Source organism: Pieris napi, chromosome 18 (assembly GCF_905475465.1).
Source record: "Pieris napi chromosome 18, ilPieNapi1.2, whole genome shotgun sequence".
In the NCBI taxonomy this organism is placed as follows: Eukaryota; Metazoa; Arthropoda; class Insecta; order Lepidoptera; family Pieridae; genus Pieris; species Pieris napi.
The window spans coordinates 3,173,428-3,195,987 of NC_062251.1; the positions used below are offsets into that span (position 1 = coordinate 3,173,428).

At 34.7% G+C, this 22,560-nt stretch overlaps 1 protein-coding gene across 1 annotated transcript; it reads right to left on the minus strand.

Annotated features, from left to right (window-relative positions):
* Nucleotides 1-3,498: 3,498 nt before the first annotated feature.
* On the minus strand, nt 3,499-22,461 carry LOC125058472 (phenoloxidase-activating factor 2-like). Its single transcript, XM_047662562.1, has 8 exons — nt 22,415-22,461; nt 21,730-21,841; nt 20,849-21,028; nt 20,443-20,563; nt 5,986-6,091; nt 5,602-5,780; nt 5,164-5,322; nt 3,499-4,343 (listed from the first exon to the last, which is right to left on the minus strand). Exons 3-8 carry the CDS (start codon nt 20,986-20,988, stop codon nt 4,167-4,169), a joined length of 882 nt encoding a protein of 293 aa, XP_047518518.1. The 5' UTR covers nt 20,989-21,028; nt 21,730-21,841; nt 22,415-22,461; the 3' UTR covers nt 3,499-4,166.
* Between the last annotated feature and the right edge of the window lie 99 nt (nt 22,462-22,560).

Here is a 22,560-nt window from a genome sequence, read left to right on the forward strand (position 1 = left end):
ATTTGGATTTCTTATCTTAATATATATAAATTACGCGTCACGTTGTTTGTCCGCTATGGACTTCTAAACTACTTAACCGCTTTAAAAAACTTAAAAGATAGCATACTAGCTTACATCTTAATTTATATCCATAACATTATTTTACTGCAAATTATTTGTCTAAGTATTACAATTAAATAATATTTGACAGTCACAAGTCTAACAGATGGCGCTGTGTTGAAAGTACCAACGTTTCACATAAGCTACAATTTAATGGCATACCCACCAAAGAAGCATGGTGGTCCCCATGACTGGGGTTCTCGTACCCTTGAATAGTTTAAAAATAAAAATAAATTAAAAAATATTGTTTTATTTTTATTTTGTAGAAATTTTATTTTGTTTTTATTTTTTTATGATACAGCATACAAAAATACACACAACCCCTAATTTTCACCCCTCTACGATCAATATTTTTTAGTATAGTAGAAAGTTTTTTCTATTATATTATTATATTTAAAAAATGTTTCCTAGAAATAATATTCATGGCAAAACAAACATTTGCCGGGTCAGTCGGGTCTATGTCGCAGTAAGTAGTTAAATCAGAAAGTTAATTGAATCTCTAGACAGTTAATTAAATATCGATATCCAATGAAGTCGCTAAAGTTCCGTCCGACAACAAACGTGCAACAAGACGTATTTCATTTTTGGTAGGGTGACCAAGATATTTTATGGGAAAAAAAATCGGTTGTTTGTAAAGTCGGTTTACTGACGATAGTTGAACGTGACAACGTCATAAGAAAATATTGATGGGATGAAAAAAAAAGAAGGTGCATTTAAAAAAAAAAAAATTAAATTTTATTTGTTTGATAGGTATTTTGTATGGATATAGAGAAGGAGGTAAATGAAAATCACAATTGAATTGATCAAGTTACATTTATTTGTACGCATAAATACAATTATGTCAATTTTGAATGGAACGCCTTAGAGCGAGGTAACGCCGCATGAGTCATGTTTTTTCGTGCGTGCAGCCGGCTCCATCGAATTATAAGACGTTGTTACGTCAAAAAAATATATATTTATATATTTTTCTATATATATTGTATGTATATTGTCGTATATATTTTGCTAAATAATATTTCATTACTTATGAAAATGAATAGTCAATAAAAATACTTTTTTTGTTTTGTTTTATGTTTCGTTAATTAGAAAAAATTAAACCTGCTCTGCTGCAGATATTTAGTATTTTTTTTGGTTTGTTTTACCTTTATTAATGGCATTTTAAGCATTATTACTAACCTAACCTAACCATTTACAATAAAACAAAACACGGAATTTCCAAGCTCTCAGTTCTTCACGATCACACTGAAATAACAATAACCAATGAAATAATCATGACGCAGTCGAAAACATGTTTACAATTTCACCAAAGACCACAATTTGAAACAAAAAACCACTCACACAACATACCAACGTTGCACAACGTTTGCCAAAAGAAAGACTCTAAAAGTAATCAGCTATTGTCGAGACCACCATCTTGTTTCACATTATTAATCAAAACGCTGGCTTTCGGTCAGACAGCTAGTTAAACGTTTTCGACGCTGCTTTATTTAAATTAAAATGCTAGCGACCTGATTTAATATCGATCTTTAATAAACTGTCTAGAGATTCAATTAACTCAAATTTTAAGACCTTTAATATGGCTTGAAATTTGAAAAGATTTTCAAAACCACGTCAGATTATTAATTATTCACTGTAGATCTTATACAAACTGTTATTTTTAATTATGTTTAAAATTAAATATATAATGTAATGCTTGCAACTCCTTACAACCATTTTGTAAAAAAAATTAAAGAAAAGTTAGTCAGTTAAAGTAAAATTAGATGTTAAAAAAAGTCTAATTACATATTAAAATATGCCCTCTCATCTAGGGGTTGAACATTAAGTCAAGTCACTGGATACGGTTTTTATTATTAATTAAACTGTCGTGAATACTGGATCTCTGATATAAAAGCTTATGATAGAAGAAGGAAACGCCTTCCAACATGATCCCGTATAACGTACACGCCCCTTTTTGAATTAATTTATTAAATTTGTAATAATAAATACGATTAGAAATGAAATGAAATCTCAAGAAATATGTTTTCTAGCTTTTCATTGGTATGCCGATAAGTCAATAGTTTTTGCTTCATAAATATAAACATCTTTATCATTTGGAATGTCCAAACGTAATATTGCTACGTTTGGTTTTAAAAGGTCTGCAGAAAACTCCGCGATGGTAAATTATGTTTATCTCTCATGGATATCCCACAATAATTTTTTTTTTGTCATTTACTTTTTACGATAAATAATGGCTAATTTTCGAAGCGATTTTCACCAATACAGCATTAATCCTTATCTAATTAAATACATTGTTTATTTAATATAGATCTATATGGCCCTTTACAGCATATTATTTAAATGAATATTTTCGAAGATATTACAAATTTAAAAATTGCGGGACGTAGGGCGTCGGAGGCCGTGGTTCTCCCTATACTCTATAGCACTTTGAATTTAGTATCAGCATTGCATCCGTGAGAAGCCGGGGCCGGTCGCTAGTAATTAATAATACTTTATTCGCAAATATAATTCCTTTAAAAAATTTAAACAACTCCAAAATACTATATTTTTATTTAAACACGACATAATATAATAGGTTCTAATAATAAGTGGACAAAAATGATTACAGAATGGCAAACACACGCAAAAGGAAGACAGAGCAAGAGATGGGCAAACGGTAAACGATAAAGAGAATAGGAGGAACAACTTGGTCAAGAAGAGCAAACATCGGAAAAGAATGGAAGCGGCTGAAAGAGGCCTATGTGTTACAGGACACGCTGATTACCAAAAACGGGTCATATGTTGTATTAGATTAAGTTAGGTTATGTAACTTAGATAAGTATTAATATATTATACTGGGTCTCAGCGATATAATAGTAGTAGCTTACGCTACGTCACCAATCACGCCAGACCGATGTGAGACGCAGTATGCGTTCTGTCCCGCTCTAACGCGTATTTGCCGCACCTATATTACGTCATCGCGCGTTAGGTTTTTATTTTCGTTACGGAATTTCCTGATTCGGTGGCCGCGCTCAAAGCCCGCAATAAAATCTATGCAGTAGCTTAATAAAATATTATATGACTAATTCAATGGAACATCATAATACTTGCGCTTGGACTTAAAACACAAAACATAAAAAATATCCATAGCATAGTAAAAACCTCTTGTGAACTCGGCTACGGTACAACCAAATAGGTCCACCTCCATAGTATGGACATTAGATATAATGAATCTCTGCATAGGAAGATTCTATTTCCAAGTTTAAGATATTGTGATCATTTCAACACCGTCTTAGGATGAGAATCAGAAGCAAGACAACACTTACGACTGTCTTTTGTTAAAATCCTATACGTTTTAGTTTTAGACTCGAGTTAAGTTCGGCGGCGGTTTTTGCATGGGGATGTTTCAATAAAACTCTTTGATTGAAGCTGGGTAAAAACTAAGTTTAATGGTTTATAACATAAGCTTATAACTAACACAAAAAGAAGGGGTTAACAAAAACGAATTTGGCTTATCTAAGGATTCATAAATCTAAATGACACTTATGTTATTGGACATTATCGGAAACGAGAATGTTAAAATACAATTTATGAGTGTTTTAAAAACTAAAGGGCTCATATCAAGTGTGATTATTGTTTACATTATGTTTACGCTTTCAATTAGTTACTAAAATATTTATATGTAACTTAACTAATGTTGGGTTACATAAGTCTCGCTTCGTTCTATCCAAGTTAGTATTAATGGCGCACACGGCCTGTAACTCGGGAATTCTACTTTCATAAGTATTTTTTTCGGTATATTTTAACTTTGACATTTAATAAGCGCAGATTGTTTCTTATAATTAATGTCTCTTATCGCTTACTGATTCTAGGGATATTTCTTAGTTCTTCAAAAATCCTCATCAGTCGAAGTCAGAGAGCTAAAGAAGGGAAGTATCGATAACGGGTTGCATTGCGTGCGCATTCATAATGTAAGTGACATTTATTGGCCGACGACCTAGTTTAAAATGCATGGACTATAGTGTGTTTATCTACATAATAATAATAGCGCATAGACCGTGGCTCATTGAAAATATTTAACTTATACATTTTTAAGCGAAGAACGTAAGGTCAAGTTTCTCGTCATAAAATTTATCAGTGATCCATGGAAGCATCACCGGTACGTTGACGTATAGGGCGGGTAGTTCTAAACAACAGTCGACGCCTTTTCGCTGCCACACAATTGCAGACATACCGTACACTGTGTAACGAGGTGGGGCGCCATCGCTCTGAAAAAATAAAATCGGTTGTCTGTAAAGTCGGTTTACTGACGATAGTTGAACGTGACAACGTCACGAATCGCTCACTCAAGAGAAGAGCGCGGAGTCCGATTGTGCCTCTCTGTCGCTTCGCGCTCTCGCTTGCACTTCAAGCCTCAAATGGAACGCCTCAGAGCGAGGTAACGCCGCATGAGTCATGTTTTTTCGTGCGTGCAGCCGGCTCCATCGATTTATAAGACGTTGTCACGTCAAAAGTAATCAAATTATTGAATAAGTTAAAAACAGCTTCAATATGACAGCAAAATTCTATGGCAGCAAAATCAAACCTAATAAAATTTATTTACTCATATCGGTTGATATGTACACTTATGGACGTCTATATTTAATAAAAAACGAAGAACTACATTTACAAGCGAGAAGAACTGGCAAGAAACTCTCCGCCACTCTTTTAAACTGCCAATTTGTACAAAGAAAGTGTAAGGAACTGCATGCATAACATTTTTTTGAGTCTAGTGGCGCTACTCTATATGGTTATTTGAGTATTTGCCTTGATTTAATCTGTTTGTTTAACGGTCAGGAGGCCATCATTTGATGTTAAGTGATACCGGCAATAATAATGTAAACTCACAATGTCGAGAAGGCTGGCAAGTGTGTTGCCGGCCTTTTAAATATTGTTATGCTCTTTCCTTGGACCCTTATACACTTACTAGTGGTGGCCTGGAGTGAAGTACCGTCTTGCCTTGATGAGCATACCAAGCTCAATGGGCTCTCCCACTAGGAAGGGGCTTGACTATTATTCCTGTCTTTACGGACCCTGCATTCTACTTACCGAAGTGCGACAAGCAAGTGATGAGCCTTCATCACCAGTGCGTGTGGCAAAGTTATTCCTTCCTCCAGCACATATAAATGAGGTTTTTAACCAGAACATATCAACCACACCTCGTAAAACCCATGAACAAGTACATTGGTCAACTATTGGTAATGGTACCTATAATAAAATAGAGGCCGAATCATGGTCTTAAATTGTTTTGTATATAATTATAGAATTTTCTCGTTATAAAACATAAAAACCTTTGTTCCTTATTATATAGATTGATCGCACATAATATTAAATATGATTTAATATTATGTGCCATGTGAAATGCATTATCGATTAATATTCCTAGTTATTTTTGTAATCTCTGTTAACGTAGTTATGTAACAGATTAATTAAATATTATATGTTTTAGTTATACAAATTATTTAAAAATGAATATTTTAAACGTACCTTCTTTAACGAGATGGCATATTTATTGCCATGATTTAAGTCCTTACCCCACCCCATGCTAAAACAACTAGCGTCCGGTTCAGGCTCATTGAGACCTAAACAGGCAATCCCCACATGGGGATAGCTCAGATCGAATGGAGACGATGTAAAAACTAGGGCAAGGTCGTATGTTAGCGGGTCTGAAAATTGAAATTGTGTATTTTTACTATATATAAGCGCTTCTAACCTTTCTTCTGGTGATGTTCAGAGACTTAGTTTAGATGAAGTTTAAGAATCTTACACGGATTGCATCTGTTGCGGATGCGGATATTTATCTTTAAAGGCATGTAGATGTTGTGTAAACTTGTGGGCGGTTAATGTTTATTTATATATAAACGTACTTACATAAAGAGAACTGTTCATGAACAAGGACTTTCCTGACATCTCTGTCCTGGTGGGGATAAATTTCGTTCGTATTCAGCCTATTCAATTCGCCAAGACGGCATTTTATCTGTAATTGTAACAATACAAACAACCCATTAAATATTGTTATTACATAATTATTAACAAGTGTTTGTTATTGATTGTTAACAAAGTAAGTAAACGGAACAAACGACAGCACCTTTATCCTAGTGTTGCTATATCTTAGGCGCTTAAGGTTTTTGAATTAAAACTATCAGTGTTGGTGCGTTCAAACGTCCCTGAAGCGCTGCACCGTCATGACAGTCCCAACAGCATTCTCAAGGAGACTATTTAGAGGACATTCAAGGATAAATCCGCGCGTGATCCAAAAGATACCTATGTAGGGAGGTCGACAGAAGAGTTTGAAGAGAATGATCTTCACTTAAATCACGACGAATCTTATATCACAATTATAATATGCGTGAAAGGTCAAAATAACTTTGTTCATATAGGTAAACAAGTACACTTATGAAGTCAGAAAAGAAGTTAAATTGATTCCAAATTTACATTTACTAACAGTTCGCAAGTCAAGAGCGTAGAACGGGCAAGAAACTTTACGCTCTTTAAACTTTACTGTGGGGTGCTGCTGCAGAGGTTCAATCCATATTTGTGCTGCAGAAGCGGGCTGTTCGGGGTATTTGTTGTGTTTCTCCGAGGGAGTCAGTACGGAATAAGTTTAAGGAATTAAATATTATGACACTATCTGGTCAATATATTCTTGAAGCCCTGTTGTATGTCCAAAAAAATAAATAGCTCTCTGGTGCTAGTCGGAAACAGACGTGTTACGTGCTGTGATTAAAAAGTTCGAAATTTTAACTAAATTTCTACACTCAAAAGTGAACCTTACCAATCAGTCTTAAAGTCGTATCAGTTAAAAAGTGATTAATCAGTTAAAGACCTTGTGTAGCTGTGAGACTTACGTGCCTGCGAGTGCGCAGCACCGCGCACCCCCGCGAGTAAAAAGAACCGCTGCTATTTTTCGTCGCACTCTCGCATCGAAACACACCTCGCTACGGCGACACAATGAACCGGCAGAAAACGTCGCCTCGTACCATGCTGATAAGCGGTAGCGAGAGCGCTGGCGGATCAGTACCAAACTTATCCACTTTGGGTGATAATGAATTTCAAGAAAACATCACTCAGAGAAAACGCAAGGAGCGACCTGAAGTAACCGATTACAAAGAGGATTTCTCAAGCTTCCGTAACGAGATGATGACGTTCTTGCAAGAATTCGGCAAAACCCAAAATGAAAATATAAACCATATACGAGAAGAAATGTCAGAGATTAAAAAAGAAATAAAAACCATAAAATCAGCCACAGAAAACTTTTCGAAACAATTTGAACAAATGAAAAATGAAATTGAAAACATTAAATCCAACAACAACAAAACTCAAGATAAAATTAATATAATAGAAAAGGAAATATCTCATATTAATGGTCAAAGGTCAAAGGTCAAATGGTTAAACGGTAAAACACAGATGAAAGTTCAACAACTAAATCGCCACTCTTATGTAATGAGAACCTTATACTTGAGCTCAAAGACCGATGTGACCGTGAGAAAAATGTAATTATCGTGGGTATATCGGAAACAAACGACAAAAACCCCGACACAAGACGGAGCTACGATAAAGAAGAAGTTATGAAATTGATGAGGTCATTGTATGACGACTGTCCAACACCAATTAAAACTATTAGACTAGGAAAATATGTACCTAACAAGAACCGGCCGATAAAATGTTACTTTAATACTACAAATACCGCAAGACACCTTTTACGGAATAAGAAAAAAATGCCTGAGAATATGCATATTTACGCAGATCAGACCCCAACACAAATTATGTATTTACAACAAGTAAAGGAAGAGTTAAATCCACGATTAGAAAAAGGCGAAAAATATCTTGTTATCAAATATATAAAAGGATTGCCCACAATCATTGCAAACAAAACAAACCAAAAAAACCTATAAACGTCTCGATACAAAAGGCAAAATATACGAGTAGATTATGTCACCAAATTGTACAAAAATACGAAGACATTCCAGTGCACCCATCCTCACTAAGATTCTTTTATGCGAACTTGCGAAGTATCCGGAAACCCGGCAAATTCGACGAAATAAAATGCATATTAAAATCGATTCCGGCAACTACCCACGTAATTGTATTTACTGAGACATGGATTAGATCGGAGAGTGACGCTAAATTGTACCAATTGCCAGGTTACAAACATATCTATAACTATAGATCGACGCGTAAAGGCGGTGGCGTTTCGATTTACGTACTCGATAGCATACAATACGATTTGACGGAAGAATTATACGAAGATGAAAACCATTATTTATGGATACACATAGATAAACTATCTTTAAACATCGGCGCGATATATAAACCTGGAGCAACTAATGTAGACAACTTTTTAGAGATCTATTCCTCACAATTAGAGCGAAGAAGTCGAACCATCGTCTTCGGAGATATTAATCTCGACCTACTTAAAACGGACAACGATGCGACTCACTACATAAATGAAGTTAAAGAAAATGGATACGAAATATTGAATAAAATAGATAGTTTATACGGCACTCGCCAAACCAGTTCGACAAATACTACACTGGATCATATAAGCACAAACATAAGTAATCACACATTTAGTATATCATTAATTGAATCGAGTATGTCCGATCATAAACATATGTTCCTGGAAATAGGCAAACTGGCACCACAAATGAATAAAAAAATACAATATAAAGCTCCGGATTACGACAAATTATATAATAGTGCCGTTATAGCTAGCTACATAAATGACCACAATGACTATTACTACTTAGATAAATTTATTTTGGAACAGATCAATGCGAATAAACAAGAGAAAACAAAAGTTTTGAACAAGCCTCAGGAAGACTGGATAAACAGAGACATCATAAATTCAATAAATTTACGTAACAGTTTGTGGCAACAAACTAAACATCACCCGGACGACATTAATCTACGCAAAAAATTCTATGAAGAACGAAACAGAGTGAAAGCCCTTATCAATAAACATAAGAAAAAATATTATTACAACCTATTTCATAACAACTTCAATCAGCCTAAAAAAATGTGGGAGATTATTAATAGCTTAGCATTGAACAGAGTAAAGGACAAAAGTGCCCCTCCAAAATTAATGTCGAACTCGGGCCCCATCACCTAATTTGGCTAACAAAATACCTAACAAGTATCACGTAAACACTGGTAATATTCTGATGTACGAACCTAGCTATACATACGACATAACGTTAGATAAACTCTCGCCGTGCGATACGCGCGAAATCTCAAAAATTATCGACGATCTCGACAGCAACACCAGCACCGGTTTGGATGGTATTAGCACCAAATCTATAAAATGCCTAAAAAGTGTTATTGTTGAGAGGTTAACTAATTGTATAAATGTTTGTTTACAGAAAGGTATCTTCCCCGACACACTAAAGGTTGCTAAGATCAGTCCTATACACAAATCAGGATGTAGAACTGATCCTAGCAATTATAGGCCTGTGTCGGTCCTATCTGTTTTATCAAAAAATTTTGAACGGGTTTTATATACCCGCCTGAACAATTATCTAAGCGAAAAACATTTTTTGATCGAACAACAATATGGTGAAAGCTTGATCTTTGATAATAACTATTTGATTCCGTTGAACTTCTTTTTCACTTTTCACTTTTAAAACTTTTGGCTGTTGATTCCTTGTGCGCAGCTTGTTTTATATTATTTTCCCCACTTCGACACGATCCCTCTCCTGTTTGGTTTTGACGTCAGTTCCGTAAAACCACAGAGTAAGTAAACTAAGCAACTGTGCCATAGCATGTTTATATTTCTTTAACTAAAATTGAACAGGATATAAATAAAAAGCTAACAGTCGGCCTTTCCTGACTATGTTTGGGTCCCGCAAACTTTACTTGATTAACTAAATCCATTTTGACCTCTACATTTTTGCAATAGTTAGTTCATATCCATCTATTTTTCATGACTACAAGTCTATTGTGACCTCTACACATTCACAATAGTAAATTTTTCAAATCAAAACTACTTTAGATGACTAAGTCTATTGTGACCTCTACATATTCACAATAGTAAATTTTAAATAAAAACTACTTTAGATGACTAAGTCTATTGTGACCTCTACATATTCACAATAGTAAATTTTAAATAAAAACTACTTTAGATGACTAATTCTATTGTGACCTCTACATATTCACAATAGTAAATTTTAAATAAAATAAAAAAAAAACTACTTTAGATGACTAAGTCTATTGTGACCTCTACATATTCACAATAGTAAATTTTCAAGTCCAACTACATGATTAAGTCTATTATGACCACTACATATTTACAATAAAACTACTTTACACGATTTAGTCTATTGTGACTACTATTTATTCACTATAATAAATTTTAAATTACTGTTTTACATTACCAAGCCCATTGTGATCACTATATATTCACAATAGTAATTATTCCAAAAAAAACTACTTTACACGATTTAGTCTATTGTGACTACTATTTATTCACTATAATAAATTTTAAATTACTGTTTTACATTACCAAGCCCATTGTGATCACTATATATTCACAATAGTAATTATTCCAAAAAAAACTACTTTACACGATTTAGTCTATTGTGACTACTATTTATTCATTTTAATAAATTTTTAAATTACTGCTTTACATTACTAAGCCCATTGTGACCTCTACACATTCACAATACCTAGTAAATTTTTCAAATCAAAATTACTTTAAATGACTAAGTCTATTGCGATCACTAAATATTCACAATAGTAAATTATCAAATCAAAATTAAGTACAATAATAATAATAAGTACATCTTTTTTTGACCTTATTTTTAGTGATATATTTACTTATTATAATTTAAATAATTGTCTACCTATATTTTATAAATATTACTTTGAATGCAATTTAATCAGATACTAGTTACTTGGGTACAATTTCATGTTCATCAGATGTAACTTCATTACTTTTTCGAGTTTCATGCGCGTTAAGTTGTGTATCATCACTTTCATCCGTATCACTATCAGAGTCATCCTTAGATCTGTTAAAAACTAGCCAAGGATGGATTTTGTCAACAGGAAATACACCGGTAAAAGGTCGATTACCTTTTCGAGATAAAGGGGTGTCTTCAATGATATATCTGTCGTTACCTAACACTTTGTTAATGCGGTAAGGACCACGAAGTTTGGGAACTAATTTTCTACTTTTGCCGGTTGCAGGAATTTCTCTCTCTACTCGTACTAAGTCGCCAACATTAAACACAACACTCTTTCTAGATTTATCATAACGTTCTTTTTGTTTTAGCTGATTTTTTTGTATATGATCTAATATTTCTTTTCTAATATTTTCAACGTCTTCATGGACAAACTCGTTTGTGATATTCAAACGCAAAAACGCGTCAGAAGTTCCTGCTAAAGTTACGCCAAATAAAGCTTGTGCTGGGGTTTTTCCAGTTCCTTTATTTAAGGTATTATTGAGTCCCCACTGAATTTCGCCAACATATTCATCCCAGGTACTTTCTGGTTTACCATAGTTGCTAGCAGTAAGAGCAGCTAACAGCGTCCTATTATATCGTTCCACCTGGCCATTAGCACGGGGTGTAGCTACTGCATTCTTGATGTGTTTAATACCAAGAGATCGTAAATATTCTTCGAATTTTTTTGAAGTAAACGAAGTACCTCTGTCAGTGATTAAGCGTTTTGGTACACCAAATAAACAAAAATAACTTTTCATGGCTCTTATAGAATGAACAGTTTTTGTGCTTTTAACTGGTACTAATATTATAAATTTTGTAAAGGCATCTATTATCAAGAGCAAGTATGAATTTTTACCATTGCTGCGTACGAATGGACCTAAATGATCGATATGTAATGTGTGAAAAGGACAATCGATTTTTTCTATTGGATGAAGTTCTCCTGCTTTTTTTCCAGCTGGAACTTTTACATGTGCACATTCCAAACAAGATTTTACATACTTTTGAATAAAACGTTTCATTTTAGGAAACCAATAGCTCTCTTTAATTTTTGCGAATGTTTTATCAAAACTGAAATGCCCTATGTCATCGTGATTTGCTTTCAATAACTGAAATCGAACGCCTTTTGGAACCACCCAACGTTCCCCATCATCAGTCTTTCTATACAATAAACCTCTTTTGATAATAAAGTTATTTCGAATGTCTACTATATCACCATTAGTTGAATCATTTAGTATGTCGACTATCCGCTTCAATTCCGAGTCATCTTTCTGTACTGTAGCTATCCATTTGGTATCGATTGTTCTTACTAGCAGGGAACCAAAATCTGTTTCAACTGGATTGCGACTTAATGCGTCGACATGTGACATTGAAGTTCCAGGTTTGTAAATTATACTAAGATCGTATTCCTGTATTATGCTCCACCAACGCGCAACTCTAGGCAACATATCCCGTTTTTCAAATGTTGCTCGAAGTGAATTACAATCAGTTACGACCGTAAACGAAATGCCAAGAAGATAAACTCTAAAACGTTGTAGTGAATTAACCACCGCTAGAGTCTCCAATTCATATGAGCTAAATCGGGATTCTTCTGGTGACGTTTGTCTACTATAATATGCTACGGCCGTAAAAGGAGATTCCTTATTGGGTCTTTGAACTAAAATTCCAGCAATACCGACCTTTGACGCATCCGTGTGGAGCTGAGTTTCATACAATGGGTTATAAAATGAGAGAATAGGCCGTTTTATTAATTCGTCCTTCAGAGTAGTAAACGCTTTCTCTTCTCTCTCACTCCATTTCCATGTATTATGCTTTTTTAAAAGTTGTGTAAGAGGCCTCGCTATTGTAGAAAATCCTCTTATAAATCTCCGGAAAAAACTAGCGAGACCAATAAATTGCCGCACCTTATGCGGGTCAGTTGGTGTAGGAAATTTTTCCACAGCATTAATCTTTTTCTTACCGGGTCTGACCCCTTGCTCACTTACTTCAAATCCCAAATAATCGATCGACTTCATCAAGAAATGGCACTTTGAAATTTTTAATGTTATTCCGGATGAACGAAATAAATTCAATATATCCTTAAGTTTCCTAAGACCTTCTTCTGCAGTTTTAGAAGGAATAATAACGTCATCCATATACGCCGAAGCTTCTTTAAACCGAGCATTTCCCAAAATATTGTTTATGGTTTTTTGAAATATTGACGGTGCATTAACAAGTCCGAATGGCATGCGATTAAACTCATAGTGACCATCAGGTGTTACAAAAGCAGTCAAATGTTTAGAAGCGTTACCCATAGGTATCTGATAGTACCCTGACGCGAGATCCAGTGTTGTATAATATCCATGACCAGATAAATTATCCAATTGATCGTCAATTCGCGGTAGAGGATAGTGTTCTTTTATAGTTTTCTTGTTAAGAGCTCGAAAATCGACACATAGGCGGTAGTCACCGGTTTTCTTTTTTACAAGCAAAATGGGTGATGCATAATCTGATGATGACTGACTTACAATACCAGCCTCTTCTAGTTCTTGAATCATACCTCGTACAATATCTCGTTCTGAATGAGACATTCTGTAAGGCCGATATACTACAGGGGTAGTATCACTTAGTTTTATATTCATTTCAGTGCCCTTTATACAACCTAATTCTTTAGTGGCAAGGGCAAAGCAATCTCTATATTCGTTCAATAAACATAATAAGGAATTAGTATGATTTTGTTCCATATCTTCGTTGATATTGACCATCTCTTTATCTATAATACATTTTGATTCATCTTCAAGTTTTTCTATTTTATTGACGTGAAGAAATTGAAGTTTCATTAAAGGAAGGGCACGAACTAATAATGCTTCAGGTTCAATTTCAAAACCAGATGGGTTCAATCCCCTAACAACAATTTGTCCATACCCATCCGTTATCCTTACTGCACTTTGAACAATTTCATACTCCTTTTGAGGTTTATGACATATGCTTTGCTCTATATATACATCGCCATTATAATTCGGCATGGATGCTTTCATTTTTACTTCCGAGAGTCCGTTGATGGTGACTAGTTCAGAATTACAAAGAAAAATGTGGTCTTTAGCCAAAGTAGTAGTTATTTTTAAGTTATCGTTAGTCTTATAAACCAAAATATGGTTTTGTTCGGTGAAACTTTGTCCTAACAATAATGGGACCTTTAATAGATAATCAGGAACGATAAGGACATCTACATTAGCCTTAGCTGAATCTACCTCAATTTGAACGTTACATTTTCCCAAACTGTTAACCAAAGAATCACCAAAACCCCTCAACACAGGCAGGTCCTGTGTTGACCAACTAATAGCTAGTTCTTTCGCCACAGACTCCGTTAATATAGTGCATTGACTACCAAAGTCAACAAAACAATCTAGTTCACGGCCATTAACATTGGCCTTTTTAAAATATTTTAGATCTGTATCTCGTTCCTGGGATATCCGTAAAACAGTCTTATCATCGCTAGATTCCTTCTTAACAGGACAATTTGCTTCAAGATGTCCAATTTTATGGCATTGACTGCATCGCTTAATGGGTTGCTTACACTTGTAATATGGATGACCAATTTCACTACAGTTATAACATTTTGAATTGTTTGTAGATTCTGATCTCATTTGAATGAACTTATTTGTTCTCTGTCGCTTATTGTCAGTAGCACCTGATTTCAAGGCGTTATTATTCTTCTCAGTTCTTTTTACAATTTTAACATTTCTTAGATAAACTAATAATTTATCTGGTTCAGAAAATTGTGCCGCTTCAGCACTGGTTCTAATGGATCGATCCTCTATCCCAAACAAAATACAATCAATTGCATTTTTGTTAGTTATTTTGCATCTATTTAAAAGAACAGTTTTTTCAAAAAAATATTCCTCTAAAGGTTCGCCAAAACGCGCTCTGCAAGCGAGCATTTCCGTCAGTAGTTGTGCATAATTGTCTTCACTAGGAAAAGCTAATCTTAACTTATCTTGCCATTCAGGCCATGAAAACATGAGACTTGGCAACCCCTGATACCACTTTTGAGCCAATCCAGATAATTTGGGCAACGCATAATGTATAACTTGTCGCTCAGACCAGTTATAAATCGTCGCACATTCATTGACTTTTAAAAGCCACATTTCAATGGTTTGATTGCGTTTGACCGGATCGAATTCTGGTACAACGTTCATACTTGGAAATTGTTCACTCACTCGCGCTGTGTGCTTCATGGTTTGCATAAACTCTTTAAATATAGTAGCTAATTCAGTAGGTTTTGACAGGGCCTGATGGTCAGTTTGTGATGTATATGACTCATGGACATGTTGCTGTGGTTCACCATTACGTGTTCGTTGTTCTTGTTGCATCTCGTCACGTCGCGAGTGTAGACTGGGGCTGCGTTGAGGCGTATTCCTGCTGCGTCTGCGCCGTGACACATCGCCTTGGCCACGGCAGTTTGATCTGCCGCGAGAATAATATCTTGAGCTTGACTTACGGCTGTAACACGAGTCTCGACTGCTACATCGCCTTGGAGACCGGCTGTAATATCGCCTTGGAGACCGGCTGTAATATCGCCTTGGAGACCGGCTGTAATATCGCCTTGGAGACCGGCTGCAATATCGCCTTGGAGTCCGGCTACGGCTTCGCCACACCGCTTTACTCCTACTACTCCGTGGAGTTCTCGTATGATCTCGCTGTGGGGTGTGGTCACGAAAACGCTGTGGGATTCGGCTACGGCCTCGTCGAATCTCGTTGTTTTGTCGATTCATACTGAAAAGAGAAACGTAATAGACAAAATATGCTATATACCTTACTTGATTCACGGTTAACTACTAATCGAAATATGGGGCACTGCAGTGCCTACAAATCGTTAAAAAAAAATGCAAATTATGCACAGACATTATTCTATTACAATTCATTGACTAACTGAACTATACAGAGGCACCAAATTTATGAATATAAACCAGACATACGTTTACCATACCTCAATTTTTATGTACAAAATTATTAACAAATTAAATCTATCCTTTACACAAAAATCAGATACAAAATAGTCATTAAGAAATATTGATAAATTATGTTTATTACAACCAAGGACTAATTACGGTAAACTTAATATTATGTATTCACACGACATTAAAAGGCATAGCATTTTTAATTATGTCTGTGAACGAGCGTCTAAGAAATTATTAGTCACATAATGCCTGTTGCAACATCGATGCGACCCACTTGCACTTTGTAATAAATGTTTGACGACTCATTGGTCTAGTGGTTAGTACCCCTGACTGCGAATTCATGGGTCCCGGGTTCGATCCCCGGCCGAGGCGAACATCGATGTGATGAGCATTTGGTGTTGTTCTTAGGTCTTGGGTGTTTAAATATGTATTTATATGTATATCTATCTATAATATGCATGTATATCCGTTGCCTAGTACCCATAACACAAGCTTCACCAGCCCAGCATGGGACTAGGTCAATTGGTGTGAATTGTCTTTAAAAAAATAATAATAATAATAATAATAATAAAAATTAAAATTAAAAATTAAAAAAATATGTTGTTAGAAAGTTAAAAAGAAAAGATAGTTTATTTTCAAATTATTTCATAACATGATGTACATAACTAACTTACTCTAAATTTTCTCGCCAAATGAACGTAATTCTTTGAGAAACAAAGGCATCTTTGAACCGAACCCTTTATATTATTATACTAGCCACCCATCCAAATTTTACATGAATTCGCATGGATACACATAGTAACAGATGTGTATGTATGAGCATTGAGCATAAGAAAAGACTATACAGGAAATATTATAGCAGTGAACATTTAACGGTTTTAATAAAGATAGAAAACAAATTTGTAGGTACATAAAAAAAAAAATTAATACCTTCAAAAATATTTAGATACGAGAAAGGAAACAAAACTGCTTAGATTAAAATCAACCAATATTGATTGTCACTAATGAAAAGAAAATACTTTAAACAACACAACAAACAGTGTATCGAATTACTGCATTGACGTTAAATTATAACGAGAGAAAAAAAAATACTTATTCAGCCTTCTTACAATAGCAAAATTTAAATTAAATCTCATACCTTGTGAGCGCTTAATCCTTTACACCAGGGATATGATATAATACCTTATCAGTTTCCCCTGAAGCTATCCCACTTCTGATCTGAAAGCTTGATCTTTGATAATAACTATTTGATTCCGTTGAACTTCTTTTTCACTTTTCACTTTTAAAACTTTTGGCTGTTGATTCCTTGTGCGCAGCTTGTTTTATATTATTTTCCCCACTTCGACACGATCCCTCTCCTGTTTGGTTTTGACGTCAGTTCCGTAAAACCACAGAGTAAGTAAACTAAGCAACTGTGCCATAGCATGTTTATATTTCTTTAACTAAAATTGAACAGGATATAAATAAAAAGCTAACAATGGCTTTCGTGCTAAATCATGTACTCTTACGGCAGCGACTGATTTAATCACAAAAATCAAAACAAATATTGACCAAAAAAATATTGTACTAGGTATTTTTATTGATATGAAAAAAGCATTTGACACTGTAAGTCATCAAAAGCTTTTACAAAAATTAAACAATTCTGGTGTCACAGGCACAGCATTGGATATGTTTACATCCTATTTACTAAATAGGTGTCAGGTTGTAAAACTAGGAAATTTCAAGTCTTCAATCCAAAACGTGCCATATGGTTGCCCTCAAGGCTCCATAATAAGTCCCTTGCTATTTTTAATTTATATTAATAACATTAACAAAATAGGGCTCACAGGTCATCTAACATTGTACGCAGACGATACTTGCCTATTTTATTTCGGCGAATCGATTAGTGATTTAATAAATAATGCTCAGAAGGACTTACAGCTACTCAGTGAATGGTTAAAATATAACTTATTAACTATTAACACATCTAAAACATCTCATATGATTTTCGCCGCAAGAAATAAACAGATTTCAGACTACCCACCACTAATAATAAATAATGATGCAATAAAACGCTCAACTCAAGAAAAGTATCTCGGACTAATATTAGATGACCAGCTCTCCTGGAAGTCGCATATCGATCATGTCAAAACAAAACTAATGTCATTGTTAGTTGCACTACGTAAGGTTGCACACTGCATCCCAAAAAAAATACGAACTATTATATACAACTCTTTAGTAAAATCAAATCTTGAATATTTAATTGAAATATGGGGATCAGCCGCGAAAACTAATCTAAATAAATTACAAAGGACCCAAAACAAAATTATAAAAGTTTTATTCCATTATAACCACCTAACTCCAACTAAAATATTATATGAAAAAACAAAAATACTAAATATTAGACAACTATATATATATACTACACATGCATCCTAGTAAAGAAAATTATAACAAATTCCATCCAATCAAATATAAAATTACATAAAAAAACAAATACAAACCACTTGAGGAAAAAAAATAAACTTCAACTTATAACACCGCGGACTAATTACGGAAAAACAACAATATTATTCGAAGGAGCACAGTTGTTCAACAACTTACCAGAAGAATTGAAACTGTGCGAAAATATAAATGTTTTCAAAGGAGGTCTAAAAGATTATTTGCAATCAGTAATGTTTCCAACGCCCTAGAGAGACTAATATTATATAACTAGCTGACCTGCCTAACTTCGTTCCGCCCTACAACCTTATAATATCGTTGTTACTTTAATTTAACTTATTTTAGGATTTCATTAATGTTAAGTATTACATTAATACAACTTTTTTTGCAAATAAAGAAATGTTTTATTGCTTGCCATTGCGAAAGAAGAATGGCAGTTTTACACATTAGGCATCTTCTCTCTAGCGACAATATGGCGATACTGCATGTTAAGCACTTTCTGATATCCAACATCTTTTGATCAGGATCAAAGCATGGTTATGCATCTCCTCATTCACCTCAAGATCGGAATTTCTTGAACTGACACGAATTCGACGTAAAATGATGCGTAGTTTTGTCAACAGATGGCACCATATGGTTTTTGCATTCGTAAAATTAATTAATTTATTTATTGTTATTCGATAACTTATCCGATATTTTATTGCTTATTCTGCTATTCGGGACGGAAACAAATTCAACAAATCAAAAACCATGGCCATCGGTCCAGCCGTTCTCGAGTTATAAGTGTTGTAACAAACACGACTTTCTTTTATATATATAGATTTTAGAATTAAGTACCTACTGTATCTCATTTTAAGCGAACTAATTAAGTTCTTATGAGTAATAAAGTTCTTTAAACCTAAAAAATATAAACGATTTTAAAACAAATGGTGACTTTCACCAGTAGGTATAATACGCGAAATAAAACTAATTTGAGTGTACGACCAACCAGCCCTGCGATTCTGTAACTCACTTCACGAACTCACAGGAAAAGGTGGGAGCTTGTACTTTATTGTTTATCAGAATGCCAAATCATAAAATGACTGCTTCACGACTGATTTGAGAGCGACCGCCGATGCGAAAACCGCTGTGTGAGTTGTGAAGTGAGTTACAGAATCGCAGGGCTGGCTCCAATAGATAAACCACTCCTTATATTAAAATTGTATTCGTTTTTACAACAAACTCCCAAGCGAAATTAGAGTATTATCACTAAATAAATTCAAAGCCCTCGTTAAACGAAAACTTATCAACAAAGATTTTTATAAATTTGGGGACTACTTAAATGATCCTAATCCTTAGGATTGAATTGCTCCAGTTCAAACAATTTGTATGACAATACCTGGCGATTAAAAAGAGTGGCGGAAAGTTTCTTGCCAGTTCTTCTTACCCGCTCTACGCCCTTGACTTCTACTACCAGTTCGCAGTAAATGTAAATTTACGATTAATTTAACTTGACGATTCAAAAGTGTACTTACCCTTACCCTTGGTTACCCACTTGAATAAAGATATTTTGAGTTTGAGTTTGAGTTTAATATCATAATTCTCTAATTTCGCTTGGGAGTTTGTTGTAAAAACGAATACAATTTCCATATAAGGAGTGGTTTATCTTCTGGATTTGTTCTGTTTTAAGTATTATACTGGTGAAAGTCACCATATTATGTTTTAAAATCGTTTATATTTGTTTCTACATAGAACAAGGCTTCAAGAATATATTGACCAGATAGTGACATAATAAGATAGAGTCTGTGATGAAACAGATCGGTTTGAAGATCCTACTGAATTACCTTTTTTTGTTATGTTGACAACGCTGTTACATTAATATTTGTACTTAATGTGAGTAAGTATATGATATTTGTGAATACATGAAGTAATTGGATATTAATTATTGAAATAGTTAATAATAATTAATCATAAATGTCCAACTAATAAGCTGGACATTTATGATTTAGGACTCTAACAACGTGTTCCAACGATTGGAAACTCGTACTTACCAAAGATGGGTCGTTATTGATAGCATTGAGATTATGGGCGACCGTCATGACCACGGAATGATGGATCAGACTTCCACCTCCCAGGGCATCCTTTGGATTCCAATCTTGGTCCTGGTTGTTCCTAGAGTAGGTAAATTTTCTGTTTTAATTGTCTATGGTTATCGGGTATACATTAAATAGTTTTCTAATATAAATGCGAATTGATTTCAATATTCTTTTCTCGTCTCCAAATCGCGTCACAGTGTCTACGCCGGTCTGACGTATACCCTATTACCAGAGCCATAAGTGTAATCGAAATGAGTTAAATGTTGTAAGCAGCTTGGTGTAGTAGCGTTTAGATTATTCAAACATCGTGAGGAGACCAGACTTTGGTCTGGTCTGCCTCAAAGTTGGTTCAAATTAATACCTCATCAAAGCAACCATCCAAGGAAACTCCCCGAGCTCGGCGTATGTCTTTGAAGAGTCGCGGAATACGTAGCTGCCGGGGTTGCTCCATCCACAACCTGCCCTCTTTGGCGGCAGTGAAGTTGGAGTCATCAATTGCATAGTTGGACAGCATATCTTCAAGTAGTCGCAGCTGAAGTTTCTGGAAATTTAATTAAAGCTGTCGAAGAGGTTGTAATGGTTGATTATTGAATGATCATACAAATTTAAAGCTTGGTAACTGGAAGAACCATCTACTGCTGAGAGAGACTGATTATTTTATTATTAATTGAATCATTGAATTTGCCTCAAAATGTCATAAGGATTTGTTGGAGTTTTAAATCAAATCAAATCAAAAATCATTTATTCATGTAGGTAACACAATGTACACTTATGAACGTCAAAAAAAAGAAATATACATAAAATGTTTGAATGTGTAAAAATGGCAGGCATCACTTGTCACATTTGAAGGAATGTTTATTCAAATATTATTATTTATTACAGATGATTGTCTTCTGTTGTGTCAACTAACTTCTCTTCTAGAAACATAAATTATTGTAATAAATGTGCAATAGTGTAGCTCTTAGAATATATATTAACCATGAAGTCAGTGTTTGTAAATAGCCCCTCGACTCCAGAGCCCAGTCCCTTCAAATTGGAATCGTCCAACAGCTTGCTCTTTCGAAATATTTTGTAAATCAGATGATTTGATTTGTGACTAGAGAGGCGAACAGTTTCCAGTTCCTCTCGTCCGTTATAATATTGCCTTGCCATTGCTCAGACATATACTATAAGCGTTTGAGGTCGGGTACATTTTTCTAAATTACTGTATCTGAAGGCATGTTAAATGGGCCCTAAACTTACCTATAAATAGGTTTCCTTTGCAAGTCGAATTTGTTGCTGTCCTTACATTCCGACAATTTAACACATTGTCCAACTTCCTTATTGTCAGTGAAACAATACGTGGGGCTTTCAGCTGAAACGTAAATATTTCGAATGAATTGAACAACGATCTTAATGAACCAGGGTTAATATGCTTTTTATAAGATAAAGCGGCAAATGCGCCCATCCGTTAGCCATCAAAGGCTACCGGCTACAGGCCACGGACGACCATACGAGGGTACCCCGTATTTTAAATACTTGGAGGTCATATCTCCTTGGGAATACCGAGCTGAGAAAACTAGCTAGGATTTCACATCTCGATAGATCGCAAAAGCAAAAGGAAATGCCTCGTGAATCTTGGACGCTTTCCAGCCATCGAAATGTGGAAATTTTATAACTAAATTTATATTATTTCGCTTGATTATTTCTTTTTTTTATTTTTTTTTCAAATTTTATTCATCTGTAATCAGGCACTTGGCTTTTATCAGATTAATATTATATGATTTTGAGGCAATCAGAGAATGCAAATCCAGTAATTCGTTTTCCCCCCGTAACTCGCAAACTATCAAACTGCGGCAAGCCTTGCCCAAATCGCTTTGATTTGTAGCCGCAGATACAATAACAACACAAATTACAAAAATACAAAGATATTATTATTAAGACTAACTTAAATATGTTTCAAGCCATGGAGTTGTGCTCTGGATATTGTTATTCTGCCAATATAATTGTCTCACAGTTAAAAGTTTTGTTTCATTGTACAATTTTGAAGTTGAGTAGCGGAAAGGTTTCTTATATGAGATCTTAAGAATGGCA